General features: G+C 38.0%; 1 protein-coding gene across 1 annotated transcript in view; it reads right to left on the bottom strand.

The window, feature by feature from the left end:
- Nucleotides 1-494: 494 nt before the first annotated feature.
- Nucleotides 495-14,150, bottom strand: part of LOC119777120 (protein sel-1 homolog 3) — a 30,850-nt gene continuing 17,194 nt past the window's right edge. Inside the window, exons 12-24 of the mRNA XM_038275917.1 lie at nt 10,133-10,255; nt 9,816-9,956; nt 9,624-9,686; nt 9,368-9,544; nt 9,162-9,289; nt 5,929-6,012; nt 5,752-5,833; nt 5,430-5,505; nt 5,219-5,337; nt 4,927-5,048; nt 4,692-4,806; nt 1,243-1,306; nt 495-1,112 (exon numbers count right to left, since the gene is read on the bottom strand). Coding sequence (XP_038131845.1) covers nt 871-1,112; nt 1,243-1,306; nt 4,692-4,806; nt 4,927-5,048; nt 5,219-5,337; nt 5,430-5,505; nt 5,752-5,833; nt 5,929-6,012; nt 9,162-9,289; nt 9,368-9,544; nt 9,624-9,686; nt 9,816-9,956; nt 10,133-10,255 — 1,536 coding nt within the window. The 3' untranslated portion in view covers nt 495-870. The remainder of the gene's footprint in view (nt 1,113-1,242; nt 1,307-4,691; nt 4,807-4,926; nt 5,049-5,218; nt 5,338-5,429; nt 5,506-5,751; nt 5,834-5,928; nt 6,013-9,161; nt 9,290-9,367; nt 9,545-9,623; nt 9,687-9,815; nt 9,957-10,132; nt 10,256-14,150) is intronic.

Raw genomic sequence — 14,150 nt, 5'->3', positions numbered from 1 at the left:
ATGAACGCCACCTAGAAACTGCACATTATTACATCCGAGACGGTCAGACCTGTAAATAACTGTTAGGTGAAGTGACATGCAGGCAAAACAACAGCAACAACAACACTGGGTATTTCTCATTGAGTTTGTTTCACTGAGATACTGAATTTACAAAAGGGTTCCTTTCATCCCAGTCCCAAAAAATGCGCAAGAGTTATGAAGTAACAAATCACCTGTTGCTATAGCCCCTTTCTTTTCCAGCTAAAATCTTATTACCAATAGGTACAGTTTATATATGCCGAGTTTATCACTGACCACATCCACCTGCACAAAGACTAAGTGATAGAAAGAACACTGGGCTTTTGGACCAAACATCATTTATCATGCCCCACATACTTTTGCAGTATGTCCTTGTCTCCTGTGCAGCACTTATCATCTGCCTGTCCCTGATAGGACCAGGGACAAGCCTTAATAGGTGACTTATTAGAACCGAGCTGGTAAAACATCTCCACGCATTATCATCACTAAGGTGGAATCTTTTTTTTTTTTTTTTTTTAATACATAGCTATAGACTTTATATCTGCTTTTGTCTAACATGCAATATAATAGAAGGTCCAAACTCCTGCCAACCATCCACACCTTAAAAAATACAGTCAGGGATACTTCACTGAACTCTGTGATAAGTGGTTTATTTTTAATAAAGATAAAACCCTAAATATTGCTACTGAGGAGACATTGTCAGCCATCAGGTGACACTGCTCTCACTCATAATGACTCTTATTATTCTCCTTTATGTCCTTAAATGAGTCACATGGCTCAGAAACACAAATAGTCCATGAAAGGTAGCCTCTAAATGTATGCTTTTCCAATAATGTTTTTTTTTTTCTGTGGCTATTGGATCACCGTGCTGGGAATTGTCTGTCGCAGGAGATGATAGAGGAGTGTAGTCCAGAAAGCACTGAGACACACACCAGATAGAGTCACAGCCAAATCGCTGGCCTGTCTGAGCCACTCTTCGTCATGCAGAGTCAGCCATGCACTCCCTGCTGCTCTCCCCATGTCGTCTGCCTGGTCTGTTTGGCTCACAGGAGCTGTCCTCCTCCTCCTCAGAGCAGATGTCTTACTTCTTCGCTCTGTAATTTAAAGAAAAGTAAAATGACATGACAAGCATGAGGTTAAAAAGTTAATGAATACCTGGGAAACTGGGCCATCTTGTGGCTAAGGATTGCAAGTGGATGCAGAGCAGGAGCAACGTCAACTTACCAAGAAGGTCCTGCAAAGGCACCACAACTACAACAACAATCATGGACACCATGGATGCATATGCCTACAAGGAAAAACTGCAATTATTACAATTTTAAATGTTAAAACTCAAAAATAAAAAAAAACATTTAATGGATTTCATGTCGAATTAACAGTAACTTGTATAATTGAATGATTGTTTGTAAAACATTATCAGACCTAAGCAGAATTTTATGTGATAAACCAATCAAAAGTGAAATCCATCCATCCATCAATTATTTATACACGCTTATACCAAGTGGGGTCGCGAGAAGCGGGCGGCGGGAGGCGGGGTACACCCTGGACAGGTCGCCAGTCCATCGCAGGGCATCACAGAGACAAACAGGACCTAACAGTCATGTTTTTGGACTGTGGGAGGAAGCCGGAGTACCCGGAGAGAACCCACGCATGCTCAGAGAGAACATGCAAACTCCATGCAGAAAGACCAAGGGCCGGGAAGTGAAATGAAAATGACAAATGTTCTTTTACTCTCTTTCTTTGTTTTGCAAGTAGGTCAAACTTAAAGGAATAGTACACCCAAAACATGATTAGCCTTCATTTTCTACTCCCCCCCATGCTGAACAACACTCTGGAGTACTTTTTTGATATCTCAAATGCATCTGGAGATCTGGGAGGCTTCTTGCTGTCTGCTGACATTCAAATAATGGAGGTCTATGGCGCCCAAGGCAGAAAGGTCCATAAAAGTTCACAAAAAACGTGTCAATATTCCTCCATACTGCTCTTCCAATGTATTCCAAGTGTCCTGAGTGGGTAGCATCCAGAATTTACTCGAACTGAAGTCATTTAGAATGTTTTTAGAGCATAAACAGTAGTGTATAGGATTTCCTAAAAGCGCGCGCATGCGAGTTCACGAGTCTACGGAAACCGCAGCAGACCAAACCAGACGAAAGTGCGCATTCAGCTCGGCAAAGAACTCCTGCTCTTCCTCAACACTGAAGTCCTCATACATTTTTCTTTCGTTGTTTCTTTCTTTGCACAGGTAAACGGCACATTTCTTCTTCTACGCTTGCATTATCGGCAGAGCAGACGCTGAATGCGCACTTTCATCTGGTTTGGTCTGCTGCGGTTTCCGTAGACTCATGAACTCGCAGGCGCGCGCTTTCAGGAAATCCTGTACACTACTGTTTATGCTCTAAAAACATTCTAAATGACTTCGTTTCGAGTAAATTCTGGATGCTACCCACTCAGGACACTTGGAATACATTGGACGAGCAGTATGGAGGAATATTGACATGTTTTTTGTGGACTTTTATGGACCTTTCTGTCTCGGGCGCCATAGACCTCCATTATTTGAATGTCAGCAGACAGCAAGAAGCCTCCCAGATCTCCAGATGCATTTGAGATATCAAAAAAGTACTCCAGAGTGTTGTTCAGCATGGGGGTGAGTAGAAAATGAAGGCTAATCATGTTTTGGGTGTACTACTCCTTTAAGCCAGATCCAATAGAGACTAAAAAGAAGAAATGTTCAAGTTTTGCTACAGATTCTTAGCTTGGCGTGTGTCTGAACTTTCACTGGGCCGGTAACAGATGAACATGCCTGGATCTTAACCAGAACACTGGAGGAAGGTAAACTGCTAACCAGGTTTTTAGCAGTTTTCATTAGGTTTTTTTCACACCATTATCCTATTTTTACCTCCCTGTCCTCACCCACAGTACACTCTGATGGTGCTGAGGGTGATCCATACCCATATGTGTTTACTTATATGTGCTAAACATAAACATAAATAATATTCTTCTAATCTAATTACAGCACCTTCTTTTTGTAATTAGCAAAAAGACACAGTGCAGTCAAAGGCTTCTCCAACATGAGCTGTTGATCTCTGCAGCTCCTCAAGAGTTACCAATGGCATCTTAGCCGCCTTTCATATTTTTTAATCCATTTTCAAAACCTCTGGAAAATATTTTCCTTACTCATCTTCACATTGTTTCTTTGTCTTCCTTATTAGCAAAGCCTTTAAAGAGCAAACTGCGGGTTGAATTTTAACAAAATTCAAGCAGCGCTTTTTCTAATGGATCATATATGAAAGGTTTATTTAGGATTTAGTATTTAGGATGCATAAACAGTTTTGTCTTCCATGACAAAGAAAATGTACCAATAAAAAGTGCCATTTTTAAGCAGTCTCTAAAAAATGCCTTTTTATTACTAAGTCGATTCATTTTTCGTCAAGTCTGGGAGAAAAATAATGAACAATGCTTTAGCTCTGTGTAGAGAGTAGGGAGTTATGGGGTAGAGTGGATGTGTAATTGAGTTTGGTAGATGTTTGTGATTGCATTTATGAATTATAAACATTGTCAAAGATTCCCTCAAATATTACTGTTTACCACCTGAGATAATGTGACATGAACTGTTTTTAAGCTCTAAAAACAGATTACTGCGCAAAATCTCTTAGAATGACGTCTGAAAAATAGCAGGATGCTGCTGGTGGGAGATTGACTTTGAAGACAAGCTGCGCCACTGTGACTGTCATAAGTGACGCCACTGTTCCAATACAGCAACGGATTAATTCTCCGTCAGTCTCTCAGGGTATTCATTATAGGGTTGGTTGTTTCCCAATTCAAAAATACTTTTTTTAATTCCATAGAGAAATAAAATATGTGTAGTCGTAAACATTTAAGGTCTCTTTGTCTGAATTGATCTCCACTGTTTACTGCTGTAAAGCTATGCAGGCTTCCCACATTACATCACTTCTGCTGCCTGTTTTAGATACAGAAATACAACTTTCTCACAAAAACAACCCAAAAAGGCTAAATAGTACATCTTGATTCAAAACCAATCCCTCACATATTTTGCATAAACCAATAAAAGTCAGGCTCTAACCTGCAATCTGTTCTTTAAAGAATACCTTTATTTAAACAAAGGGGACATAAAATGCACACCGCACTTTTCAGATTTTGATTTTCACTTTATGTTGGTTTGTCACATAAAAGACAATGACCTTTATGATTCTAAAGTAACAAAATATTGCTAAAAATAAAATCATGGAACCATGGGTTATGAATGCTCTGGCATGCTACTGCACTGTACTGGCAACAGCATGTAATTAATAAAACCATTAATTGCTATTAATGTAAACATGTCCATAGCTGTATATTGTCTTTTATGCTCCAAGTCCACAGTGTTAATATTGTTAAAACACTTTACAGTACAGTGTTTTATTTATTTTTGACTCTTCACTATTATGTTATTCTTTTCTGAGTGCACATCTATGCAAATATTTTTTCTATAATCTTTTTGCTGCTGTAAACACCAGAATTTCCCCATTGTGGTACAATAAAGGGAATTTCTATTCCACTGCATCTAGCATTCATTAGAAGCTGGATTATTATAACCTAGAGTAGGTTAAAGGCTTAAGGTGTGCTGTTCTTCTATTCTTACTACACTCAGTATGAGGCGGCTGCTTCAAGCTCACCAAAAGGAGCTGTGCTGGGCTGTGAGTCACGCTCCTCCAGGCTTTTCCCATCTGGAGTCCGAGCAGAGCTAAAGAACAGGGTGTAACTGCCTCATCATTCTCAATCTCTGTACATCTAAGAGAAGGAGACAAAATATTGTGAGCCGAGCTGCGCACAACACCAGTTACATCATCAGCCCTAATAAGTATAGACCAGACGAAAGCAGACATTGCACATGCTTCAACAAGCCCTCACCTTTTTAAAATCTTCTCCGTCACAGACTCCACTCCATCCCAACGCGATGCATTGAAGGCAGCAAGGACGCTCTGTGGAAGGATGTGGCCTTTTTGAGCCAGAACGGCTAAGTTGAACATTCCCTGTGAGTCAGCGTGAAAACAGAATGAGGTGTTTTTCACTCTGAAAGTCTCCAAATAATGACAGCATGTAATGCTGTTTGTTGTTTTTTATTGCGCCAGGACTTAGCCTGTGGAAGTTTAATTAAGTTTATCATAGGGTGATGAGATTATGGCTCAAGTAAATCTGTCACCTGAGGGCTGCGTGCCAGAGCCGCTCTGCTATACATTGATACGGCCTGCTCAGCCAAGGATAATGAGTTTCCGTGCGCGCTGGAGGAATGGTAGTAGTAGTCTCCTATTTTCAGCAGGGCTATAAAGAAGACACATATTTGCTGTTCAGTGACCAGACTGGCAGGAAAAGAGAGGGAGAGGTTAAAGCAAAATGAAATGAGATGAACTCACTGGACGGATGAGGATCAGAGTTTAATATAGAGTGGTTTTGATATCTCCACAGACAGTCATAACCGAAGCCCAGCTCCTTGGTGGGAGAGAGCAAAGCAATAACGAGGGTACGTTATCAACCGCTAATAATTTCCCTCCGGGATACTTCTCTTCATTTAGTGTGTGACTGGAATTATGAGCGATTTGTCCATTAGCTACAATAACAACTCCAATTATGATACATTAACTGTAGAACTGAGCTGGAATCAGATTAGAGGACGAGGGTTCGAGCTTCAGGGATACACATGGAAGGGTTAGGAGCAGAAAAAGGGGAAGGGTGTACCTCACACAAGTGAGCGACGTTACTCTGGGCTAAACCGAGGCCGGTTTCAGCAGCCAAAATGTACTTAAGAAGTGCTTTCTCCCTGCGGGCAGAACCACAACACAAAGGAAGGAGAGCAGATCAGAGGGAAGGATTGAATGAACATGAGTGAAATGAAACTGAAATTAATTTTCCTACCGAGCTCCCTTGAGGTGGGCCTGAAGAGCCTCCCTGATCATAAATCCAAGGTGGCCGTTCTGTTTGCAGGCCTTTTGTTGCAATCTGTGTAGTGAGTTGTATGAAATATGATTTATAATGCAGTGCAAAGGATTTATACCTCCTGAACTTTTCCACTTTTTGTCATTTCATTTCCTCGTACCAACAAACTCCAATGTGTTTCATTGAGCTTTTATTTGACAGACAAACACAAAGCAGTGTATGATTCTGAGAAGAAAAATAACACATTTTGTTCAGGTAAAAAAAATGAACTATGAATAAGATTTGTTTCCCCGTCAGTCAATATTTTGTATAACCAGCTTTCGCTTCAAGCACAACAGTGATTCTTGTGGGGTACATCTCAATCAGCGCTAGACATTGATGTTTTGACAATTCATCTAGGCAAAATACATCTTTTTGCACTGTCAGAGGCTGGCAAGAGAAAATATTTCATTTCAGATGGAACATTTTTTGTTAGATACCCTGTAAAATGTCACATACTTTTACAAAATCTGGGCCAGGAGTACCTATGCACAGACTGGCATTTGGATTTCAGTCTAATGCTACATTCACACCGCAAGCAGCAGAGGCAGCAGAAGCAGCTATTTTACATACACAGTGAAAAAACGATCTAGAAAGAAGTGAGAAATTCTTAAAATAAGTGTATTAAGCCTTCATTTTAGTAGGTTAATCAGATGATTTGCCAATGGAATCAGTATTTTTACTCTTCAAATAAGAAAATTTGATATTATTTATTTGAAATAAGACAAAGCAATTACTTTTTTTTATTTTAAATGTAAATTGCCTTGTTCCATTGGCAAAGTGTCTCCCTTACCTCATCAATTCAAGAAAAATGCACTTATTTTAAGAAAAAAATGACTTATTGAGATTTCATTTTTTTGCAGAGCAAAGTCAATGGTTGACGCACATCTTGGTGCAGCAAAAGTTGCCGCAGTGCATCTCAGCTTCTGAGTTCTGAGGCGTGCAACGCGCTTCAGAAAACACCAGCTGCTGGAGTTGGAAAGATGTAACTTTTGCGGCTCGACGCACCTCATCAACCAATCAGAGAAGCTGATCTGGGAGCTGGCAGGGAGACAGAAACAGCACTGCTGATGCAGAGCACTATGATCACTCCACTGAAACAGTTTATTAACGCCTAAATTAACCTAAAATGTCGGAACCTGCCGGAAAAATCTGTTAGATTTTACAGTATTATTCTGGTGCCTGCAGTTTGGATTACGTATGTGCAAAACGCTAACATCTACTTCCAGCCGCAGCAAACAGTAGCAGAAACCCGTGAAGAGGCGACCGGGCCAGAGGCTACTGTTGAACGGGATTCCTGGTGACAGCGAACCGCCAGTGTAATGGTGTCTGAGCAGCTCTGACAGCAAAATAAGATTTGAAGGCAGGATCATAATCCTGATGAACTGACTGCACAGCTGAAGTTTTTAGGTGGACTTTCTCGCTGAAAAACATATTAAAACTACTTTTTACCCACTGATCACAGCAAATATAGCTGCCATTGTTACTGGCAACGAAAGGATAGAGTAGCTCCGCCCAATGCACATCAGACCAGCTTTTCGACCGAAAATCTATAACTAAACACTGGACAATAGAAGACGCAGAACCTAGACTCCAGGCAAGGTTGATTTTATACTTTTTCCAAAAGACTTTGGACCAAACATTAATGCATTAACTAAGTAATAGTTATTTTCCTACTTAGTTAACCTACAACAATTCTGATGTTGTTGCCAATTCAATTTTTTTTGTTCATGCATAAAGAAACTTGATTGACTTATTCCACTATTTGTCTAAAGGGATTCTGCTTGGTAGTCCTATCAAGACTGCAGTTATAAATGTTGATGGTGCAACTTTTCCTGCTAAAGGTTTTCCTTCCACTCAACTTTCTTGAAAAATTATATTGTAAAAGTTACCACATTGATTGTTAGAAGACAGGCAGTAGTCTTGTAATTGTGTAGTCTATGGATCCAAAGAGCGACCATAGGGGCTCAGGAATCTATTTCAGGTCTTTTATGTTACCAAAATAAAGAGGATGTGACAACATGAGTTTTTTCAGTAAATCTAGGATTGTTTTTTTTATCTATACAGTATAATCCAAAATCGCCGAAATGACAGTAAATACACACTTTAAATATTTCCCTGTCTGTAATAAATTTAGACGACATAAGTTTCTCTTTCTAAAATCAGTGACAGCAAATATATAACTTTTTTGTGATGCAGGCCTACCTGTAGCTACAGCAGCATATAGCCAACTGAAGCCCAATTCAAGCTAATCGAAGAAAATCATGGTACAAAATAAATTCAGCTTCTTACCCGACTGTTAAAAAATGTATCCCCAGTCACTTGCATTGGGTTACTGTGGGAAGAGTGGAAAGGAAAAGACTTTCTTTTAACATGTAACTTCCAGCAGAAGCTGTCTCAGTGTCAGCCTCCATCTGCTGCCGCCAGCTGGGGGTTTGAACAGCGCTTAATGGGATGTTCAAAGCTTTGAACATTGCTTTTTTTTTATTATTCTGCCCTGCTTTATACTTCCTCACTACTTTTTCTCTGACCTCTTTGGTGTTTTTTTGGTCTTTATCAAAGAGCTTCACTAGTATTCCCGAAAACTGATCCTGGACTGAGAGGAGAGAATGAGTCTTCTAATTGGACCTCTTATTGTTTGACCTCGTTTTGACATCACTTATTTAGGTCTATTAAAGTAACAGGGGTGAAATCAGAATTGTCAGATTAGTTATTATTTAAAAGGATATTATATTTCTTTCCACTAAACAGGTATGTACTGCACTTTGTTGGTCTGTCGCATTAAATCTCATCAAAAAATAATTAGTAATAGTTTGTGATTTAATTTGATAAAATGTGGAAAAGGTTCAGGAGGAAATCATACAGTTGCAAGCCAGTGTCCTTTATACCAACAGAAAACAGTTTAACATGCTATAAACACAGAAAAAAGATCACTTTAATATGGAGCAGCAACAAAGATGCTCTTTTAGGCTTGGAGGGATTTGGTTAAACAGAATCTCTCTCTCTACCAGACCACAATGCAGTGGCAGCAGCTCTTATTTATAGATATGCAAATACTGGTTTCTGACCTTGAATTAGCCACTGTCATTAAAATTAGCAGAAATTAAGCTGCAGGCTACAGTTTACCAGCCCACAACAGTGCTTTCTATACCAAGCTAATGAAAGCCTCTTACGTCACAGCCCTCTTCACATCCTGAGCAACGCCCTCCAGGCTTCCTGTCGAAAGGTACCACGCTGCTTCCACTGATGCAGCTACGTGGCCGAAGCGAGAGGCGTTCAGAAACTGCTCAAATGCAGCACTCTGTAGATAAAAGAAATACCATCAGCAAAGCGACTACATTTAGGGTGAGGAGCCAGTGAAAGGTCTGGAAATCAAAACCTCATTCCTCCATGGATTGTCAGGGTTTTCCCCACTGAGATGATAAATTCCCAGGTTGAACATCCCATCATCGCTCCCATTTAAGGCTGCTTGTTCAAAGTATTTTATTGCATTTCTGTGGTCCTTCAGCACAATCCCATGGTACCAGCCCAAGCCATTCAGGGCACTGATTGAGCCCTAAAGCGGGGAAACAGACACTGGTTTTTATAGGGAGCTCCTATGGAGTAAACAAACCGATTGATCGCTGTTCCCTCACCATTGCTGCTGCTTTTTTCAGAAGCTGAAAACCTTGAGTGTAGTTTCTCTTCACTCCCAGGCCCTGAAGGAATCAGCATCAATCAGCAAATCAATAAGTGTCAAAACAGAGACGGTGCACACACAAGCGCACACTCAGAATGCACTGTGTTCAATTCAGTCATAAAATAAGATCCTTATGATTTTGCACAACCTTCATTAGTAGGATGGAGTAGTCGTAGACTGCCGCCGGATTCTTCATTTGCATGGCACTCCTCCTGAACCACTTCACCGCGCTCGCTATGTCTTTGGAGACTCCATTTTGTCCCCAGTAAAGCATTGTTCCCAGACGTCTCTAAAGTTAATAGAGTTTTTATTAGTCAGTTCTGAACACGACTTGACCGTTGAGTGCAGAAGAGGAATTACTCTCTGCCCCTGTGTTTTTATGCATCTTTCACAGATAAACACACAGAACTAATTTGAATAATGAATCCTAAGGCAGCTTTTTGCAGGGATGTAAATCAAACATACCTGGGCTTCAGGGTCTCCCCTTTCTGCTTGGAATCTTAAATACTGAAAAACATCACTGGACTCGTCAGTCAGGGTGTTTAGATCCTCCTCATTTCCTAAATAGATAAGCGGAGGTGTGTATTGCTGCAGGGAAAACAAACACAGGGATTATGATGGTAAACTTGCAAATAAAACCAAATAGTTTCTGTTACCAATAAATCCTGCCCTGTAAACACTTGAAGCTATTAGAAAAGACACAGCTCCCTCGCTGGGTGCATCATTATCACTCATTAAATGAATTCAATATCCAGTCGGTGTGAAACAGCTGCAGTTTTCAGAGGCTTTTAGCTTTTTTTTTCCTTCTACTTATTGATATTGGATGACATTCAACATCAAGATGAATGTCATGCAGATTATGAAGCATTTGAAGTTTTTCTTTCTATTGTTGAAGGATTTTTTTAAACTACATATGAAACACCACGCAGCTTTTGTAGCCATCAACAAACGTCAGGCATAGACAAATATTTGGCTGCATAACTGACAACCCCTCTTGGCAGTACAGACCGAATTAACTTAAATGTATTGGTTTTAATCCTTAATGGAGCTAACGACCAATCAGAAGTGTTTTTGATGTGTGTTTGGGAACACTGCCCCATCCATCTGAGATAAGTGGTAAGCTCTGATCAAAGGGAATAGGTTTAATTGTTCCACAAAACTCCAGGAAACATTAGATGAGCCTTTTATAAACACGTTTGAAAAAATGTGCCATAGAGAATCCAATATTAGTTTAAACAGAGGGTGCTACAGTAACCAAGATCAATCTTCCAAGATCTACCTAAATAATCAGACTGATAAGAACTAAATCAATAGAGGAATATTTAGAGAAGTTAAGGTGAGGCTTTCAAACCTACACTGAATAAAACAATCTAGAAATAAGAAAAAATTATTAAATTAAGTGTATTTACCCTTTATTTGAGTAAGTAAATTAGATGATTTGTCAATGGAATTAGTATTTTTACTCTTAAAATAACATAAATTACGGTGGCCCTGAAGTGCAAACTGCAACTGCAAATCTAACAGCGCAACTACATTAAGGAAAACAAAATTACATAAAGCAAAGCGCTACTGCATTTAGAAAAACAAAACTACATAAAGCAAAGCGCAACTACATTAAGGAAAACAAAACTACATAAAGCAAAGCGCAACTACATTAAGAAAAACAAAACTACATAAAGCAAAGCGGGTACTACATTAAGAAAAACAAAACTACATAAAGCAAAGCGCAACTACATTAAGAAAAACAAAACTACATAAAGCAAAGCGCAACTACATTAAGAAAAACAAAACTACATAAAGCAAAGCGCAACTACATTAAGAAAAACAAAACTACATAAAGCAAAGCGCAACTACATTAAGAAAAACAAAACTACATAAAGCAAAGCGCAACTACATTAAGAAAAACAAAACTACATAAAGCAAAGCGCAACTACATTAAGAAAAACAAAACTACATAAAGCAAAGCGCAACTACATTAAGGAAAACAAAACTACATAAAGCAAAGCGCAACTACATTAAGAAAAACAAAACTACATAAAGCAAAGCGCAACTACATTAAGAAAAACAAAACTACATAAAGCAAAGCGCAACTACATTAAGGAAAACAAAACTACATAAAGCAAAGCGCAACTACATTAAGGAAAACAAAACTACATAAAGCAAAGCGCAACTACATTAAGAAAAACAAAACTACATAAAGCAAAGCGCAACTACATTAAGAAAAACAAAACTACATAAAGCAAAGCGCAACTACATTAAGAAAAACAAAACTACATAAAGCAAAGCGCAACTACATTAAGAAAAACAAAACTACATAAAGCAAAGCGCAACTACATTAAGGAAAACAAAACTACATAAAGCAAAGCGCAACTACATTAAGAAAAACAAAACTACATAAAGCAAAGCGCTACTACATTAAGAAAAACAAAACTACATAAAGCAAAGCGCAACTACATTAAGGAAAACAAAACTACATAAAGCAAAGCGCAACTACATTAAGAAAAACAAAACTACATAAAGCAAAGCGCAACTACATTAAGGAAAACAAAACTACATAAAGCAAAGCGCAACTACATTAAGAAAAACAAAACTACATAAAGCAAAGCGCAACTACATTAAGGAAAACAAAACTACATAAAGCAAAGCGCAACTACATTAAGGAAAACAAAACTACATAAAGCAAAGCGCAACTACATTAAGGAAAACAAAACTACATAAAGCAAAGCGCAACTACATTAAGAAAAACAAAACTACATAAAGCAAAGCGCAACTACATTAAGGAAAACAAAACTACATAAAGCAAAGCGCAACTACATTAAGGAAAACAAAACTACATAAAGCAAAGCGCAACTACATTAAGGAAAACAAAACTACATAAAGCAAAGCGCAACTACATTAAGAAAAACAAAACTACATAAAGCAAAGCGCAACTACATTAAGAAAAACAAAACTACATAAAGCAAAGCGCAACTACATTAAGAAAAACAAAACTACATAAAGCAAAGCGCAACTACATTAAGAAAAACAAAACTACATAAAGCAAAGCGCAACTACATTAAGAAAAACAAAACTACATAAAGCAAAGCGCAACTACATTAAGAAAAACAAAACTACATAAAGCAAAGCGCAACTACATTAAGAAAAACAAAACTACATAAAGCAAAGCGCAACTACATTAAGAAAAACAAAATTACATAAAGCAAAGCGCAACTACATTAAGGAAAACAAAACTACATAAAGCAAAGCGCAACTACATTAAGAAAAACAAAACTACATAAAGCAAAGCGCAACTACATTAAGAAAAACAAAACTACATAAAGCAAAGCGCAACTACATTAAGAAAAACAAAACTACATAAAGCAAAGCGCAACTACATTAAGAAAAACAAAACTACATAAAGCAAAGCGCAACTACATTAAGAAAAACAAAACTACATAAAGCAAAGCGCAACTACATTAAGAAAAACAAAACTACATAAAGCAAAGCGCAACTACATTAAGAAAAACAAAACTACATAAAGCAAAGCGCAACTACATTAAGAAAAACAAAACTACATAAAGCAAAGCGCAACTACATTAAGAAAAACAAAACTACATAAAGCAAAGCGCAACTACATTAAGGAAAACAAAACTACATAAAGCAAAGCGCAACTACATTAAGAAAAACAAAACTACATAAAGCAAAGCGCAACTACATTAAGAAAAACAAAACTACATAAAGCAAAGCGCAACTACATTAAGAAAAACAAAACTACATAAAGCAAAGTGCAACTACATTAAGGAAAACAAAACTACATAAAGCAAAGCGCAACTACATTAAGGAAAACAAAACTACATAAAGCAAAGCGCAACTACATTAAGAAAAACAAAACTACATAAAGCAAAGCGCAACTACATTAAGGAAAACAAAACTACATAAAGCAAAGCGCAACTACATTAAGGAAAACAAAACTACATAAAGCAAAGCGCAACTACATTAAGGAAAACAAAACTACATAAAGCAAAGCGCAACTACATTAAGGAAAACAAAACTACATAAAGCAAAGCGCAACTACATTAAGAAAAACAAAACTACATAAAGCAAAGCGCAACTACATTAAGGAAAACAAAACTACATAAAGCAAAGCGCAACTACATTAAGAAAAACAAAACTACATAAAGCAAAGCGCAACTACATTAAGGAAAACAAAACTACATAAAGCAAAGGGCAACTACATTAAGAAAAACACAACTACATAAAGCAAAGCGCAACTACATTAAGGAAAACACAACTACATAAAGCAAAGGGCAACTACATTAAGAAAAACACAACTACATAAAGCAAAGCGCAACTACATTAAGGAAAACACAACTACATAAAGCAAAGGGCAACTACATTAAGAAAAACACAACTCACAAAGCAAAGGGCAACTACATTAAGAAAAACAAAACTACATAAAGCAAAGCGCAACTACATTAAGGAAATCACAACTACATAAAGCAAA

The sequence above is a fragment of the Cyprinodon tularosa genome, unplaced genomic scaffold (assembly GCF_016077235.1).
Source record: "Cyprinodon tularosa strain WSP-4 unplaced genomic scaffold, ASM1607723v1 ctg98, whole genome shotgun sequence".
NCBI classification, from domain to species: Eukaryota; Metazoa; Chordata; class Actinopteri; order Cyprinodontiformes; family Cyprinodontidae; genus Cyprinodon; species Cyprinodon tularosa.
The sequence above is the reverse complement of the archived record's forward strand: the minus strand, read 5'-3'. Positions and strand labels throughout refer to the sequence as shown.